At 40.7% G+C, this 18,768-nt stretch overlaps 2 protein-coding genes across 9 annotated transcripts in view; one reads left to right on the forward strand and one right to left on the reverse strand.

Annotated features, from left to right (window-relative positions):
* The window catches only part of LOC143152872 (uncharacterized), a 94,752-nt gene extending 86,143 nt beyond the window's left edge, over positions 1 to 8,609 (forward strand). For all 8 annotated transcript variants that reach the window (XM_076323455.1, XM_076323459.1, XM_076323456.1 and 5 more), the window contains 5 exons: positions 4,563 to 4,697; positions 5,138 to 5,289; positions 5,777 to 6,137; positions 7,052 to 7,241; positions 8,294 to 8,609. In XM_076323455.1, coding sequence (XP_076179570.1) covers positions 4,563 to 4,697; positions 5,138 to 5,289; positions 5,777 to 6,137; positions 7,052 to 7,241; positions 8,294 to 8,454 — 999 coding nt within the window. In that variant the 3' untranslated portion in view covers positions 8,455 to 8,609. The remainder of the gene's footprint in view (positions 1 to 4,562; positions 4,698 to 5,137; positions 5,290 to 5,776; positions 6,138 to 7,051; positions 7,242 to 8,293) is intronic.
* Positions 8,610 to 9,634: 1,025 nt separating this feature from the next.
* Slo2 (slowpoke 2) overlaps positions 9,635 to 18,768 on the reverse strand; it is a 236,665-nt gene continuing 227,531 nt past the window's right edge. Inside the window, exon 23 of the mRNA XM_076323464.1 lies at positions 9,635 to 18,555. Within this exon, the coding sequence (XP_076179579.1) occupies positions 17,656 to 18,555 (900 nt within the window). The 3' untranslated portion in view covers positions 9,635 to 17,655. The remainder of the gene's footprint in view (positions 18,556 to 18,768) is intronic.

The raw sequence follows: 18,768 nt of genomic DNA on the forward strand, positions 1-18,768 counted from the left end.
TTGATTTTAAATACAAAAATATTCACTTTGAGAATATTGCAGTAGTTGCAGTAATTTAGGTTGTAGTTGCAGATTTTATTTTCATCATTCGCAGTGCATAATTGCCCGGAACCACTCGTCACTCTTGCAATTAACGATTAACCGACTACTTTTAACACAATACCTCGCTATTTTAATTGACAATTATACAACTGTCGCTGTCGTACAGTTGTTCATTTTACTCTAGTCGTCGTACATTTTATTCTAGGTAAAATTGATCCTTGCCGGGTAATTAAAAACTTGTTGCGTTCTCTTGATAATTGTTTCGTGCATACTTTCTTTTGAGTAGTTATCCTTTATGAGTAATTTTCATCGAAATTAGTTAACGTGTGCGATAAGAACGTCTACGAGCGTTCGTTTCTTCGTTATATAATATTGTTGCGAAAGTAATCGGTTTAGAACAAATTGGGAGAAAATTTGTGGAAATAATTTGTCGCAAAATTATCCACGTGCTGGTAAAATTTTATCGCGTGCTGTTCATTTGCCATCGGTGTGTTATAATATGTGTAACTCGGAAAAGTAGAGCGGTTTGGGAAACGTCGAAAAGAAAAAGAAAATTTGTTATTCGTTAAACTTGTTTCCAGTACATCACCGCTTCGAAAACAGTGCATACTTTACGGAGGAAAGTTCGAGAAACAAGACGATATTTTTAATTCGAAGGCGAAGTATCGCTTTATTTTAACGCCGATGAGTGGTTTTCATAGGTTTCATGGTCTAACCACCGTATGTTCTCACATAACCAATACAAATGCCTGGTTTGTATAATAACGGCATGAAAATTTGCAGTTTTCGAGCAACGTGGATTTTTAGGATAGATTCCCACCATTTTCTTTGAAGCGAGTAAAACTAGATCCGCGGCAGAAACGTTTTACTTACGATTGCGAAAGAGTTCGAAAAAAGCAACACTTGCGGTCGAATGAATTCGCAAGTCTTGGAAACAGTACCATTTCTTTGTCCGTAAATTACCCTCGGCGGATCAATGTTTTTTTAAATATATTTTACGACCAGTGGCATTAACTCGGACTGCTCGTAATCTCCGTAGCGGTTGAACTAAAGAGGCTCTTTGTACTCGATGAATCGACGAAACTTATCGTTAGTTCAACCGTATTCGTTACGTTACTTTTAATTCGATATTCCAGTAAGAAGGTTCAAATCATTCGGTAGATAAAGCGAATAGGTCTAATTATTCGTACGTTTGGTTTTATCGTTCGAACAATTCGTTGAATTTCATAAAGTTCCCGTTTCTATAAATTTTCAAACTCAACGCCTTAAATTGTGTTATTCTATGTTTCCAAAGTTACAAGTCGTTCAATTACGTTGGGAACGATGAAACTCGAGGAAGGAAGGAAGAATACAAAAATTAATAACAAATTTTGATGTAATCTTTATCGCAAACGAGCTACCGCTTACATAAAATGCAATTACGAAGAAACGGTGGAAAATGAATAAGAATCTCGTTTCCATTATTCACAGTTGGAGGAAACAAACGCGCCGGGAGTTAAAAAAAATTCAAAAGCACACGTATCGTAACCGGTTACCGGTTCAACGGTTCGTAATGGAGGATTGCGTTGGATGACTGTACGTTTATCCCCTGACTCAGGATGTTTTTCAAACTCTTTTCGACTATTTTCTCCTTAGCATTAGTCATCTGGATAGTGGTCATTTCGTCGAGGTATTTCTCGACCCTTGTGTCGATAACCTTTGCAACTTCGGTCAAGATCGAATACTTGTATAAACTAATCGAATACCACGTGTCGGTTGGAATCTCGTCAGTTTCGATTCTAAAATAAGTATCCATCGAGTGTACACGATTCTTTTCCGTGTTAATTCTTTCAAAGATTCTCTTCGCGAACATTCAAACGGAATATCGTTACTTGCGACAACCCGAGAGGGAGAAGTGATCCGAAAGACATTCTGTACTGTAACTCACAGATGTCTTCGGACTATCGAATAGTAGCAGAGACAATTGTGCGACATCTCAACGGATATGAATCGTGACGATTCGAGAGACGCTGATTTGTAACTCGCAAAATTTTGTCCTGTACTTCGGAATAATAGACCCAACGATTCCCGTGGTATATTTACCTTGTTGCGAGAAAGTGACGCAAAGTAGGTGCCATTGTAAAGTGAACGATAATACTGAATTTAGGAGAATTCGTCTCGTTTCCAGCCAGAATAAACAAATGCTCCAGAAACGAGCAGAAATTTAGAAACGAGCATCGTAAGTGGTTACCATTTAAAGAATCGCAGTCCGAAGCGCGTAAGTCATCATCGTACTTGTTCACGCTCGCACGTGACGCCTCTGAAAAGACGTTTACCTAGGAACGAGTCGAGCGACACGAAGGTACGTTGCCATCTGTCGATGACTCAGGATCGTTCCCTTTTCGAGAGACACGTCTGTATGCTCGTGCACCGCCTCGGGAAATCGTTACTCTCGCAACGATGACTAATCGGCTCCGAGAGTCAGCTTCGCATGCTCCCGAGCCGATTTTTCTCTCGGCGCCGACTTTACGCTTTGTCCGCGCGAGCACGCGCGCGCGCGCGCGCGCGTTCACGTTGCCTCTGCTTCGTTCATTCCTGTTCGTTCCGTTCGCTTCGTTTTCTATTTATTCTTTCCACTCGCGTGCAACACGCTCGCGTTTACGACAATGAACAGCGCCGGTGGTGAGGAGAAAGGATTATAAATAGTCGTACAAAACGCGCGGGAACTCGCGCGTCTTCGATCCCGACTTCTTACGATTCGATTTTTTTCGAAACGATTTCGAATCGATCGTCGTGGGGGGTTCCTCGTTTCGGAACGGGTAAAGATCATTTGATGGGAAACGTTGGAAGGGAGCAACGTATCTTGCGATCTTCGAAGCTTTCGAATTAACGTCTTAGGAGATCGCTCGCGGGATCATCATTGGGGATGCGACTAATTTCAGGAAGACTCGTTTTTCAAAGTTTAAAGATTCGATAGATTTGACGAAGTTTTACTTTTCAAAGCATTCTGTGCGCAGAATATTTTCATCTGTCCAGGTGTCAATGAATTCCATAAGTCCATTCGTGGTTACTTCAAGAATGTTCCATGTTCCGATACTTGTCACGATGTAACGTAATTTATCGCGTGAAAAATAGGGAGAAGATTCTTTGCTACAAAATGGATGAAAAACCTGGAGTAAATTTTTTTCTCGCGCCAGATCTTTGTTTCTTCGTAAAAATCGATTTTGAAAATCATCATCGTCGACAATGGCGCAGCAGTGGTTCACCGTGCATCAACATTACGATCGCTTGAATTAATTTTCATGCACCACGAATCTATTTACATTGTAAAATAAAGAATCGATTAAAGAACATTCTCTGAATTAATTCTTACGAAATGGAGGCCGTCAAATTTTGTACCCACGGAGCGTGAACTTCCGTTACCATTTCAATTTTAAATTTCATTCGATCGTTACGAAATTAACAATTTCTTAAAATACGATCAATTATCTTAATAAACGTTGAATAACCCGTGCCGACGAGAAATAATTTCAATTCGTTTAGGAACCCGTGCGCAGAGATCATCGAAATCGATTTTTTTCAAAACGAGGTAGATTCCGCAATTTTCACTTACCATTGGAAGAAAAATGGGACTCGGTCGTGCGACGAATCGGTGTCTCACCCCGCATAATACGTTCTTCGCCGAGCTCTTTGGAATTTATTCACCCGGTACTTTAGCACCCTCGCGAGTTTTCCATTGAAATCGTTTCATCGTTCGACTTCTTGGCGCAGTTTACGGGTACGCTCGACGTCGCGACGCCTGCCATCGGCAATCGTATTTGTCGTGGTAACGACGACGAAGGCGTCACTTGACATTTGCATGGAAATTAAAAATACACCGTAAATCGATACTACGGTTTCGTCGACGGAAATATCTGAAGTTGGCACTTCGAGTCGAGAGAGAAATATCGCGATTAACATCGTCGGCGTTCTCTCGATAGTCTTCGAGTCTTCGTAAAAGATACGTTGCATCTGGTGTTCGCGCGCACGTGAGAGCGAAAAATTGGACGAAAGTCGCGTTCGATCGCGTCGGTGCACTTGATTTCGCTCAAGTCACGGGCAACTCCTGAAACACGCGAGCGGAAATCCCCGCGACGAAGAAGAACGCGGCGATGTCACGATTGCCCGCTTCCTGGCTGTCGCACTGGAAACGAGCCCGTTGCGATAGAACGATGGGAAATCGTTTCTGCCAGTCAGTTCACTCCCCATTGACTATTCCGCATCTAGGTTATTAGGGACGTCACCGGCTTTATTGCCGGCTACGAGCCTCGCGCCGTCGCGTGATTTTGCTCCGAGCGTGACGCGCTCGCGCTCGCGCGCGCGCGCGCGCACACGTATTTACGTACCAGCGCATTCACGTGCACGCAACACAGGCAACGTGGAACGACTGGTCTCGTTGGCTTTCCCCGATTTCCTTAACCGCGTCGCACGCACAGAACCTTTTCTGTAACAAATGTTGGAAAATTGTCTATTACGCGAACATTCTCTTCTGTGTGTTGTAGATAACAAAGACTGACACACGTAAACCATCTGTGCGCAGATTGGGGCCTCCGAAGGAATTCGTCAACGTTTGCCTCGAAACGCACAATTTCTACCGCTCGAGGCACGGAGTGCCGCCACTACGTCTCAGCAAACAGGTTACTTTCTTCTTCCGATACTGTACGATAAAGAATAAAAGAAAATAAAAGAAAATGAAATAAATTAGTGTCGTTGTCGGTTAAGTTTCTTTTTTTTTCTCTTTTTGTTCGAGCACTTTCGTTCTTATCTCTTGCACGAAACACGTGCGCTTGTAATACAAATTCGAGATCTCTGGGGTACCATTTTGTACATTTTTTTATTTGCGGTAGAATTCATCGACGGTACGATCTTTTTATGAAAATTCTAGCGCGAAGAAATTGTAAGATTTCTAGCTCGGAGAACGAACATTTTTTTTAGTATCGGTTGAATAAATATCGTCTTATTGTTTATCGTATGTTTGTCCCCTATTGGAACGAGTAGCGAATATTCTACGAGTCGATTCTTCGACCGTGGATCCGAGATCTCTCGAACGCTAATTGAATCTTGCTATTGTTTTCAGTTATGTAAAACGAGTCAGGATTGGGCCAACATACTGGCGACTAGGGGTAGGTTAGAGCACAGGGCAAATACAGATTACGGTGAGAATCTTTACTGCATGTGGAGCTCCAATCCGAAAACTATCGTCAGTGGTGACGAGCCTGTAAACGAATGGTGAGCGATCTTAAAATTTACAATTGCTTCTATGATTTTATCATACCTGTAGGGTGTTGCATTTTAATCAAGAAACACATATATTTTGAAAACTACGTTGCATTAAAAAACAGAAGAGCTTATTCGAGATATAAAACGTCAGACCGATCTTCTCTCTTACAGAATTATAAAACTATGATATCTCGGAAATTATTCATTTTAGAATAGATCCACTCCGATATTTTCATCCTTAAAATTTGTTACTCCGTAGAATTCTTTCGTAGAAAAATTCCACGAACCTTTTAAAAATTTATAGTCGATCTCCAGATGTTTTCCATCCCTACAGCAACGAACCAAATGTGCCCAGAAGCAGGTTGTCCTCGTGTATACGGGACATTTTTATTTTTAGTCGGGAATAACTCGTATCGATCGCTCGGTATCCTCTGTATATTGTGCAATATTTTGCTCGTAAGGTACACGTTTATGTACGTTCGTAATATTTCCCCAGGTACGCCGAAGAAGCTCAACATCAATATGGAAAGGAGCCCACCACGTTGAAAAGCGGCCACTTCACCCAAGTTGTGTGGAAAGACAGCACCGAGTTGGGTGTCGGTATGGCGAGGAATAGAAACGGCGAAGTTTATGTGGTTTGTAACTACAATCCGGCTGGAAACTTCCTTGGTAGCTTTACGGAGAACGTTCTTCAGCCTGGTGGTTCGAGTCCCACCAAAAAGATCACCTTCATGCCGCGGTACTCGCTGGATGAACAAGCGTGGCAACAGGAAGCGTTGCTTGTGCACAACGAGTACAGGAGGAGGCATCGTGTCCCAGACTTGAGGTTAAGCGCAGACTTGACGGCTGCTGCTAAGGTACATTCGAACTTTGTTAGCCAATTAACGCGTGCTACATTGTTGAAACAATGGTTAATCGATCGATCGCGTTTCTGGACCATTTGGGAGATCGAAAAGAAAATGAAATATTGAAACAGCATTCTGTATTTACCGTTGGTAATATACCGAATGCCCAACTTTATTAACTGTTGGAATCTTGAACACATTAGGCATGGAACACGAAACGATGGTTTTGCTCGAGAAATAGATCTTTTTAATTTCGTATACTGTTATTCGACGCTGATCGTACAATACCGCGTGGAGAATTGAATCTTAATCTTTGGAGTATTTCGACAATGAAGGAATTATCTCTCGAGTTCAACAATTTCTGGTTGCCCAATTGAATAATCACGAGACGGAAAAATCAGCGACCATGAACTGTTTGCATTTCAAAGATTGGAAAATCGATGTTCCGCCGTGGATTCTGGGATCAAAATTATTCCGCTTCTTGGAAGGAAAATATTGCTATTACCGTGTCCGATATTATCGTGATTTGCAATTGAGATCAGTGCCATTAGACTTTTATAACGACGCGATATTCATCGAGTCAGGAAACCGGACTGAAATCGGCTCTAATATCTCGGAATAAAATTGTTTCGGAAAAATTCTACGAGAAAGTACCAAAAAATCCATTCACGTAAAGGTGTATGTTCGAACGGGGTATTTTGTGAAACAGTTTCAAAATTTGCTATTCGTAGTTCGGAGCGGGAATTTCTGATCCAACGGACTGGACTCTTTCTAACGCGGAGCGAATTAATAAATAATGTCTACAATTTAAGGGTAATTGGGATTTACTGTAAATACTACGCGAGCATAATTTAGCCGGGATGCGATCGACCGAACACGCCGGGCGCAAGAGTAACGCTCGATTACGAATTTTTAACCATCAACAGGCGTGGGCGAACACGTTGCTGAACACGAACAAGCTGATCCCGCAATCATCGTCGCCGTACGGGGAGAACATCTACTCGATGCAGTGTTCCGATCCGAAGTTAATTGTACCGGCACGGGAGGTAGTCTCGAAGTGGTATTCCGAAAAGAAGGATCACAAGTTTGGAACGGAGCCAAAGATCTTAAATACGTGTACGTAAAGAAACAGCATAAAAACGAATGTCCAAATATTAACATCAACGAAGACGTTACGAAAGCAAATCGTTAATTAGGCGTCAGTCGATAAAGGGTTCTCTTCGAGCAAACGAAAATAGTCGATCTTCGTTGCGCAATTTTCCTGTTCCAGGAAAGTAAACGTATACCCTCGATATTCTACGTTTTATAATAAATAGTTCTCGGTACACGGTACTATTGAGTTTCAAGAGTAAATTTACAGAAAACGAGACTCGAGTTGATTTTCTAGTTATCGATGCAAGAGTATACGCTTACAGTTTGTAGATGATTACAAGAAATGGATTTGGTTTCGTTCGAGATCGTTTTTATCTACTTTGTTCGCAAGCTTTCAACATTGTATTCGGACGGTAATTCGAATCAAGTGTACGGAGTACGCACAATAGTAATATGTCGTGTAGTCTTTCGATTGTATTGTTTATCAGTGATTGTACTATAATTTACTATTGCGCGAAACGCTCGTAGTATGTTTAAACTTTGTTGAAAAATATATGATCTTATTATCTCGTACATTGCACGAATTGATTGTAGAACTTCATAAATTTACAAATTAGCATTTGCACGGTATCGAACAATACGTGGATTATTGATAAATATCGAGAACATTTATTCGGGGACAATTCAATCTACGTTACATACAATTTCTTTCCAAGAACTTGAATATTAATTTCAAAGATCGTACTTAAGTCGTATTGTTTATAACACGATTAATTTTAAAAATGTTATTTCGCGCTCAAAAAGTTGCTCGCAACAAAAAGACCAGCTTGATCGTTTATATTTGTTAATACGAACGTTTATCTGGAAAAAACGTTTTCCCGTTTATAAATTTTTCTTTTGCTTGAAAAAAAAAGTTTCTTAATTTAAAAAGAGAGTATTTTTGTTTAATTTTCTTTTTTAATTTTTAATAGAAATTTGAGTCGAACGTATTTCTTTGAATATCCTGCGAATGAGAATAAAATGACCATAATTGTTAACATTGGTTGTCGATTAATAATTATTTTTCTTCCGATCAGGTCACTTCACGCAAATCATCTGGAAGAACACCACCGAGATGGGTATAGCGATGGCCAAAAGGGACGGTAGTTGCGTGGTAGTCGCGTGTTACCATCCGAGAGGTAATATCGTCGGTCAGTTCACGGAAAACGTGTTGAAGGCCACGAAGAGCGCCTGTTAGTCTGCTAGCCGGACTCGGCCCACACTTGTCGATAATGTATTTAAACGCTGTATTTATATATCGTGCATAGACGACAATACGCATAATATATGTATATAACACAAATGTGCATACACGTAGAATAAAAACATTCCACGTATTACACGTAATCGCAACACCTCGTCTCTTTTATTCGATAATTGAAATTAGTCGATAACACCGACACGGGACTGTGTCGAATCTTTAGTACCGACGACCGTATAACGTGTGCACGTGAACTCCTTGCGGATCGGCTTCCGTTTAGAAAGCATTTCTTTTTGTTTGCGTGGAAACATAAATGGTTCAAATCCGCGAAAAGAGTGATAACTTTCGAAAGAAAGTGACATGTCGGATGAAATTATTCTGCGACGGAAGACAGACATAAGAATATTTTATCCACACAATTTATTTTAATACATTTTTATTTAAAATCGCATTCAAAAGTGTTTATTAGTTTAGATTTAAGGACGAATCGATCAATTTCGTTCGCAAAACGGTTGAAATAATAATTTAACGTAGGGATAATTCCTAGGATAACCATTTATGAGTAAAATATTCGAAAATTATTTCTAGACACACCGCTTCGCGAGATTTTCGATGACAAATTTTGTACGAACAAGGAAACATTGTATTTGATCGCTTTTGTTGCGCCGATCGTCAAAGAATCGAATAGTGACGCGGATCTTGATTTTCAAGAACGAATAGTATTAATGAAAAATCGGTCGATGACTGATCGTTCCTTCGCTCCTTACCTCAAACAATCACGAAACGAGAAACATTTGTAAGTTTTCTGGCGACAGTACAATTATTATAACTGCGTAGCATGTAGCATCGAACGAAGATATTCTTATAATTTATAAACGCATGTTCATTATACAATACCTTTGTTTTTATTTCGAACGAATGAAATAAACGATGAAATAAAACTTTCGTTGAGTTTCTAAAAACAGACTGTGTACATTTGTTGATTCAACGAATAATATACACTACATTTACGAATTACCGAGTAAGTTTATGCGCACACAGTTCTCGAGAAACGAAACGTAGAGAAGTATTTGTAACGAAAACCTATCCGACCGCACACGTTACTCTAATTAGTCGAATTAAAGGGAATGTACGTTCAGAGAATAAAATCGTAACAATTGACGTGTCAGTAAAAGTGTTGCTGCTTTATAATAATTTATTTATAATAAATTTACATGCACGCGTCGCGTGACAACGTGTCACGTATAGAATAGATATAGGTACATTCTCTCTCTGTTTTTCTGCTCTTATTATTTTACATTACGTACAGCCGTTCGTAGTTCCTTTCGTGGTCGAGGATTACTTTAATTTCTTACTGTTAAAACGAGCTCGACGACATTGTGAACGCCGGGCCCTCGAGAATTCGTTTGTCTCGCTTCGATTTTGACGAAAAAAATTGAAAACAGTTTCCGTCATAGTCGGTGCTCTGTTTTCAACCAACAAAGGGAAAATTCGCTTTTACGATGTGACACGTATTTACGTAGACATTATTCGACGTTTATAATGCGTGTACAAATCTAGGTGAACTTCCGAATAAAAACATTGTTCTCTGTTCATTTTTGAATGATCCTGCACGGTCGTTGTTTCCATTTTAATTAACAAAACGAATGAAAGTGTACATTTTTCGGTAAGTTGAGTTGCGATGGAGCAGTAGGTAAGTTCGAGGTTAAGAACCGTTTCACTTTTGCTTGTCAATTGTTGAATCGTAAAGAAGAGAGACGAGTGATTCGAATGCCCGCACAAGAAAGAAACCTAAGTAGTTGCGTTGAAATTACTTTCTTAAAGCGTTTTCGTGAGTCTTTTACAACAAGGATTGCTTTCAAAATTAATTACTCGATTTAAAAACGCAAATTACACTTCTTTTCAATTGATTTACGCTCGTAATAGTAAGTAGACGAGAATCGAGTGTATCGAAAATGAATTTACTTGCAAAATTATCCCTTTTTCTCTGTCGTTTGTTGCCAACTTTCAATTTTCTGTCTGTTAAAAACTGCAATTGGATTTCAAAGGTAGATATTTTTCAAAGGAATCGTGATCTTTGTTTGTCGCAATTTTCTGTCATAATATTTTCAACGTTCGTCGATATGGAAGAGTTTATACGAAATGATTTACACTCTTTGATTTGTTATACGGATGCCAATTTGCAATGCAGGATCTGCATTTCAATTCGACTTATCGGAGAACAATGTTGCTTTCATCATAGTACAGGACTTTGTAAACTATCAATAATTTCCATCCCATGAAACACCACTTCGAAAGAAATTCTTTCTCGGATCAACGAGGCTTAATGTAAATAAATAGTGCACGGTGGATTGTTTCTGCAGCGTTTAGTCTCGAAACCCAACCCCTTACAGACCCCGTTCTATCGATCTAACTTGCCGATGGGCCGTGTTAATTCTATTTGCGACGTGTGTTTATCGAAAATATCTAAAATCTTTACCGTGATAGTTAAAAGAAACGGTAGACGGTAGAACTCCTATCGGTTAATTGAGCTTAATCGATTTAAAATAAAACCATGATCGGAACTGTAAAGGGTCGAATCGCTACAGACCGATATAATAAGTCTTCGTGGGAGAGTTGCATCGAATCTCGAGCAAAGAGATGCGTGTCCGTCGAAAGAAAGCATTCATACATCAGTACTGTGAAATTGGTCATCGATCGGGCACATAAAAATTGCGGATACACTGTAACACATTGCAATCTCGTCGTTCGAAAATCGTCGCTCTCCGCGATCCCGTAGAGGAAGGGATAAGAATTTCGGTGCAACGTCCATCGAAAATCAATTTATCCCGAAAGATCGCTTTTTTTCTTTTTTTTTCGAACTCGTCGCCCTCTTCGCGGAACGTAAACGATGTGTGTATCGAAAATAAGGAATCGTATCGTCTCGATGTCGCAAGCTCGGCAGTTCGCGTTGCAGTTCGACTATCTAGAATCCACGCGATCAACTATCAAGCCGAGAAGGAACTTGCGAATGGGGGCGTGTCGATTCGAGGATCCACGCGTCGACGAATCGATTTTTTTTTTTTTTTTGCTATGAAGACACAACGATAACTTTTTCTGATAATATACTCGTCTGAAGTTTCTTAATATTATCGTATATTAATCTTCATCGTTAACATAGTGATATATTGCGACACGTTAACTCGCGTCGCATTTACTTTTACGTTTACACGCTATATCGTTTGTTCCAATTAATAATTGTTATTTGTTCTTCTTTGCAATAGAAAATTTCAATATCCATCGCGGACGCCAGTTTCGCGATCCGCGTCCTCGCATATGTTTATACAAATGTTAACAGAACCGCGCGACTGATTGCTCGCTTATTTCGCACGCAACTATGATTGAATCGAACTCAAGTGGCCGCTTTGGTTCACGTCTTTGGTCGTAATATACACTGGGCGCGATTCTCTTCACGCGCACCAGCAGAGTTGCGTTTACCCCCTTTTCGCGACGGTAGGCGGAGCGAAGAGAAAGAGAGAGTGGGGGTATATTAAAACGGTTGGGGACAACCTCGCGCTGGCCACCAGCGGCCAATCGATTTCGACCCGACTTCGAATATTTCGTGCACGCTTGAAACAGTTTGCTTTCACGTCGGCGTGGTAAACGACAACGCATCGTAACAATACGTTATTCGCTTTAATTTCAGGTCACATTGGTTTTCAATCGATCCTATGGCAATTAATTTATGTACACTTTTGGAACAACGTCTTTGTTAGTCCTTTTTATAATTTCGATTAATCTTTGTTTCCCTTAACTACAGTTTCTGCGGTTTTCTCGCTTTTATTGTTCACCTTGTTTCGATTTTTCTCTTCGATCGTCGAGTTGGCAGAGATGTCGTATGATCTTGTTGGCGTCGATGAATGCAAGAATCGAGCGAAACTCGCATAATTTACGCGAAAGCGTTGCGTCGAGATTTGTAATTTTCGTTTGAACCGTGTCCGCGCGCAAACTGCACTTCGCAATTCCGTTGTACAAATACGGAGACATCGTGCGCTCAATTTAACCCTGTATAATCGAAATTGTCGATCGTAGAGGTACGAGGAAGAATGTTTTCGAGGTAACGAGAGAACATTAATACGTTTCTCGATACGCATTGTTTTCGTATCGTCCTAAGAATAACAAATTAAATTTGAAGACGAAATTCGTTTTCACAGTGAAAACTTTCATTAGAGACAAAATAAAAGTCATTGTATGCAAATTTATCAAGATATAGATTTTTTTCTTAGGACTATAAACATTGTGTAAACAAATTCCGAAGAAAATAACCTATAGTGCATGAAACTAGTGAATTTCGATGTTCAACGTCACTTTACACGCGTTCAAAAACGATACTAAATTTGAAACAAACGAAAGTACACGGGACAAGTTGAAAATTTCGTTAAATCAGCCATGTCAAACTCGCGACTCACAAGTACTCAGCAATCCGGTCCATTCCATTACCGCAGACATGTTACGCTATCGTGTATTTTACATACTTTGCCTAGAATATATAATTAATAGACACAATTACACATGGTGCTCCATCAGAGACACTATTCCTTTACCGCGTGACATAGCTCTAAATATTATAACGAAGAAAATAAATGAACAGTAAGTAAATGATATTCAATTTTGTAATTTAAGGTTATTTCGAGCACCTTTATAAGCGCCCTGTATATCGAAATATCTACATATTATTTCAAATTTCATGCTCTTATAGATCATCCATCTGTACGGTAACACATTACAACTAATTACATCAAAATATAATTTATACACGTAGCTATTTAACATCAATTTTGTCGTGTAACCCTATTATGGAAAAATTAACACAGCTTCCATCGATACGTATTTCACTTGTGTTTGTCGCTGTATGTGTAAAATTTGTCGAAAAGAAATCGTGAAAAAGTCTATGGAACAGAAATATCGTAACGTACGAACAAATTCTTAATTCCAGTCCATATACGCTTTAAATAATTAGCCCCTGAAAACATCGAACGAAGATAAATAAATGTAATAAAATATTCTATGTTGGGAGGACGTTTCTAGCGTCAAAATGACCCAGCTAGAGGGTTGAGCAACCCTACGTAAGAATCGTGTTTGACATATCTCTACCCTGATTATAAAGGGTTAAAAATAGCTCGATACTCGCTCAGAAGATCTTGGTACGATTAAATTTCGCGTCCCAATTATACTTTCCAGTGAAATATTCGCGATTCAATGTCTCCAAACCGATCGTTTTTGAGCTCAGAGAACACGAAGGACTTCGACGCGGATTAAACGGATCATCCTCCCGCTCAGGGCATAGAAAGTTCTTCGTTTACCCTGAAAACTAGAGGTTCATGGTCGGGATGGGTTTCGTTACTCTAATCCAGGTAAGAAAGACAGAGAGTTAATGAGGGAGTTAAGTCGAAGAGGCAGAAAACGGATCGGAGAATTATTTAAGAGAATGTAAATGCTCACGCAACGTCGTTGGATCAACGACTAACTGCCACGAACATTCATTCGTATTTAGGCTAAATAGAATAAGAAATATGTAAATTATAGAGATTGAAGACCGATTGACTTGCTTCACCGTGTACCGTAACGAAAAATACTTTTCAGGTTCGCGCAACTGCGACAATCCATGCAGTTCCGTTCGCGCCGATTGTTCAAAGCAGTGATTTGCGTCAGTCAGAAATTGAAAACAAACTGGTCCATGCTTGGTCCAAATTCCAAATTACTAATCCATCTAAAAATTGATAAGACGCGTTGGTAATTTGGTTCGTTCATCCCACGTTTGGTTCGTTAGATTCAAAATCGCACGATGTGTGAATCAATAAGAAATACAAAATGATCTTCGTCTAACGATGATACAGAATTATTTTGCGAGGAAGAATTTTTACGTAGGTATATTTTTGAAAGAAAGTTACCAAGGAAAATTCGGTTCAATGTATAGAAAAACAATAAGAAGAATAAGTAATTACCTTAATGAGAAAAATAAATAAAATAATTTTAATTTCGCGTCAATTGGTAACGTGATAGATCGAACGTAAGAATGGAGAACTAAATCGAGTCACCGAGAAAATTTTATTACGGGCCAATTCTTTCTTACCTCTAACGTGAGTTATTCTAACGATTGTAAATAATTTTTCACGATTTTTTTAAATCGTATAATGTACAAATTTGTCCGATAAGAATTGATTTCAACGATAAACTAAGAGAACTTTGCGCGAACGGAGAGCAACGGAAAACAGTCGCTTTGAAACATCGCTCGTTGCTTTTCAGTTTCGTGTCCATTCTATTGAAATCGTACGTTAATTTTGACTTCAATTTCGAAAGACCGTTTACCACATTTGTGAACATTATCGCACGGTATAACGTTTCATCATCCGCGGTCACAATGTGAAGCAAAATTCGATCGTTGAATAATTGAATCGCCGAACCGGTCGGGTGTAGCGGAAGCAGCATCAAAGCAGGTACTCGATAAGACGACGTTTGGTCGGGAAAACGTGTAAATTGGTCGAGAAACGATTGCGTTTGGCTCGAAGCGCCGAGTCAAGAAATAGAATACATCTTTAAGTCGTTCCTAACGACACCTATGTCTGACTAACTGATTGAACGGATTGTCGAAACTTTTTTGCTCTTTCGTCGCTAAGAATAAATGATTCCTCTCGATAGACGACGTACCCGAAAAACTTTGATAAAAGGTACGGACAAGACTGTGTTTTAAACTAATAGAAGAGAAGAAAATAGTGTTCGCGCGGTAATGATCCTTCGATCGAATCGTCGATTCTCGATGCAATCGATTAACCGTCACACTTCGCGAACGACGAACAGAGAGTTCCCAAACACCTCGACGGTTCGCAGGATTTACGATTATCCGAGTGGAAATGATTCCCAATTCGTCGCGCGAAATCCAGTTCTTAATTAGTCCTGACACCTCGATTCGGTGTAATCCTAAAACTCGTCTAAAGTCCTTGTCATCCTATACACGTACGTACGATATAATGTTTTTCGACCTCGGTTGGCGTCTCTCTTTCTCGCGTGATATGATTAAAATGGTCGTATATTTTATATATTTATAATCATATTTATATAATATACTCTCGTCGTAAATTTGTTCTAGTATAAAATTATTTCGCGTTCACCCGTGGAACGTGATCCTACGTAGGAATCGGGGCTTGAACTAGGGAAACGTTTCTCGTTTCTGGCCTACGCTCGTTAGCTATTTCCGGAAAATCACATTCGGCGAGGGACAAGAATCTCTTTCGCGCCATATTATTTTCGTGTTGTGATATTATTTCGTATACACGGAAATAGAATAATGTACGTCGTAAGTTTTTCATTTCTAGCTTTTGACGAGATCAATTGGCCGCTCAAGGTTGCTTTCTGGACCGTCACTTGGGTCGAACGTATTTTATTCGTGATACAACATTCAAAGAAAAATCGAAAATGTTATACGCTCCGAATGTAGACTTACGTCACTTAACACTACACTGTAAGATTACTGGACCTTGGATTGATTTTCGATCGTGGAAATTTGGTACAAGTATAGGAATATATCGAAACTCATCAACGTCTTTACAAATATTTTGCATCAATTAGATGGACCTTTAACATTAGAGAGCAGTTCTAAATAATTTCGAATTGATATTTGTAAACGTAAAATATTGCGAATATTACGAAAATTTGTATTGTAGTAATAATTCCATATTTTAGAGGTTACTTTTGAATCAGCAGTTGTCCTTTTTTCGGTTGCATCACGAATTATAAAGACTGTGCACTTTGATGTTAAGACTCGATTTGTATTGTTTGCGTTTGTGAAATATATGTCCATTAATCATCACATTCTGTGTATTATGTTTACGTATAAGATAATTTGAACAATAAAGAAGACATTTGTAAATAAATACAGAAATCCGAAAGAAATTCTTGTCCATCGTCACCAATTTCGTTTCTTTACTCTATTAAGTTAGTCGACTCGATTTTATCGACCACGTTACTGGACCTTTGGCATGAACAATCGTGTGTATCGTGACCTAGCCCGTTCGAGCGATCATCTGGTTCGCTACGAATATTCGATCGGATCTACGGAGGTCGAGACGCAAGAGCCGACTAGAGAGCAAAACGTTTTAAGAACGTACGCTCACTACGCACACCACGAGGGATTAACGGATGCTTGGAAATTAAAACTCGCAACAACGCGCAACTTTTTCGACATTTGCCAAGAAATCAAAATCAAGTTGCTCGGAAAGTGTGTTTGTACTATCTACGAAGAAAGAATTATTACTAAAATCGTAGCTTCGACGAAACAACTATAAAGTACGTCGACAGAGCTGGGCATTTGAACGGAACCTCGGATCGCATAATTTGCACATAATTGAACCTCGGATCGTAGTTCGTGTCGTAATGTTTTTTACATCAGGTTGGCTGGAAAATTGTATCAATATTTTTCTATCCTTTGGAGATACCTACAATATTGTAGATTTGTATACTTGTAGATTTACCAGATTTTAAACGATACATCAGAGACTCGAATGAAACGTTCAAAAGAATGATCAATGTTGTAGAAATTTGTTGACGTCGAATTCATCGAATCCATAAATACGTTCGTCTTTCGAAGGTAGTCGAAGATTTTAAAAAGTACTCGTTCGATCGTTTCGAATTGTATCTAGTTCGTTGCAGGGAATAAGTTAATTCGAATAATTATCGAATAGTTATTGAAACCATTTTCCAGTAAACAGCCCAGCTCCGCAGACGCGTACAAATAAATCCAGCGTACTGGCGTATCACAGTCGCGACTCTACGACGCCGCGTTTAGGTCCCCGAGTTCGCACAAATGAATATCGTCGTAGCATGGCTAACTGAAACTGTGCAACAGGGAACAACGGAGTACAAAAAAAAAAAAGAAAAAGAAAAAAAAAAGATTCGCCTAGGTGTCATTACCGTGCTGTCTCGGTCACAGTATCTCTTCGAAGAGTGTCACTGAAACACCTTGCTCTCCGGCCGTCTCACTATCCATGATCGTCACCACCGTTCAGTCCCACCTGATTCGTCGTTTAGTCGCGGGATGCCGTGGACTCCGCGATCGCGCGACACCCTCCTGTCGAGTGGAATCTTGACGCGGAATGTGGGAACGCTTTACAGCCATTTGTTTCGTACCACGCCGGAGAGCCTGCGTCCCCACATAAGGTTATATCATACGATCGTCCCTTGTATGTGCTGAGGATCCTGCGTGCTGCTCGGGATCTGCGGTGACTGGGACGGGGATCCCATGGGACACTGTAGACTCGGTGGGTCGTACAGTCCGCCGAGGGAGCCGCCCAAACCTGTGCCCAGGTTCGAACCCAGGGCGGCAGTCAGCTCGGGCATGGACGGCAGCCCGACGTCCAGGATGCCCGTGTTGCTGGCGCCACCTGCCTGAGAACACTCCTCGGGTGGTGTCACTTCCAGACCGATGGATCCGTTCAGCGCGATCTTGATCGGGTTGTGGTTCGAGGGATGCGACAACGCGCCCAAACCGATGTCCTCCAGGCTGCTTTTCCTTCTACTGATCGTCAATCCTTGCCTCAACGAATTGCTGCGTCTCAGTAGAATATCGTCCATCACTCGTAGCGAATTGGAACGACCACGAAGCGTGCCAGCTACCGTAGGACTATCCGGCAGAGACAACGAGTTCGATTTCGTGGTGCCCAACGGTGGAGCTCTGGGCAAACCGATCCCCGATCCTCGACGACTTCCAGCTCCAACACCCGGTAGACCCGCGGAGGCTACCGCTGCGCTCATCTGTGACACCAACTGCGCGGAGCAGAAGCTGATGTTGCTCTTTCGTCGCGAATTGTGCCGTTCGAACGTCTTCTGAGCGGAGAACGGGCTGGGTCGGACCAGATAGACAATGTCCCCTTCCTCGAGCTTCAGGTCGCAGCTAGGATTGATGATCACGTAGGACAGGCTGTTCCGTTTTTCCGAGACGTCGTCGTAATCGGCCACTGGCAGGTTCAGCGACTCCATCCGCGAACGGACCAGGTTAGCGATCTCCGCTCTCTCGATCTGCTGGGCGTGATTGTCGCGGGCTTCGTCGCCGAGGCTCACGGAATACTGTGTCAACAGAGAGCGGGTTTTAGTCGCGAATCACGGCGAACGTTGCTCTTCGAGCATGTGGGCCGTTAACACCCTGTCGACGCTTTTGTGGACAGAACGATGATTGGTAAATAAATCATCGACGAGACGATCTATCAACGTCTTGCACGACCACGCACACTCTTTTGTTGGACCGAATCGGTGTTTTCCAAGATTTTTTAGATCGACGTG

The sequence above is a fragment of the Ptiloglossa arizonensis genome, chromosome 11, assembly GCF_051014685.1.
Source record: "Ptiloglossa arizonensis isolate GNS036 chromosome 11, iyPtiAriz1_principal, whole genome shotgun sequence".
Lineage (NCBI taxonomy): Eukaryota > Metazoa > Arthropoda > Insecta > Hymenoptera > Colletidae > Ptiloglossa > Ptiloglossa arizonensis.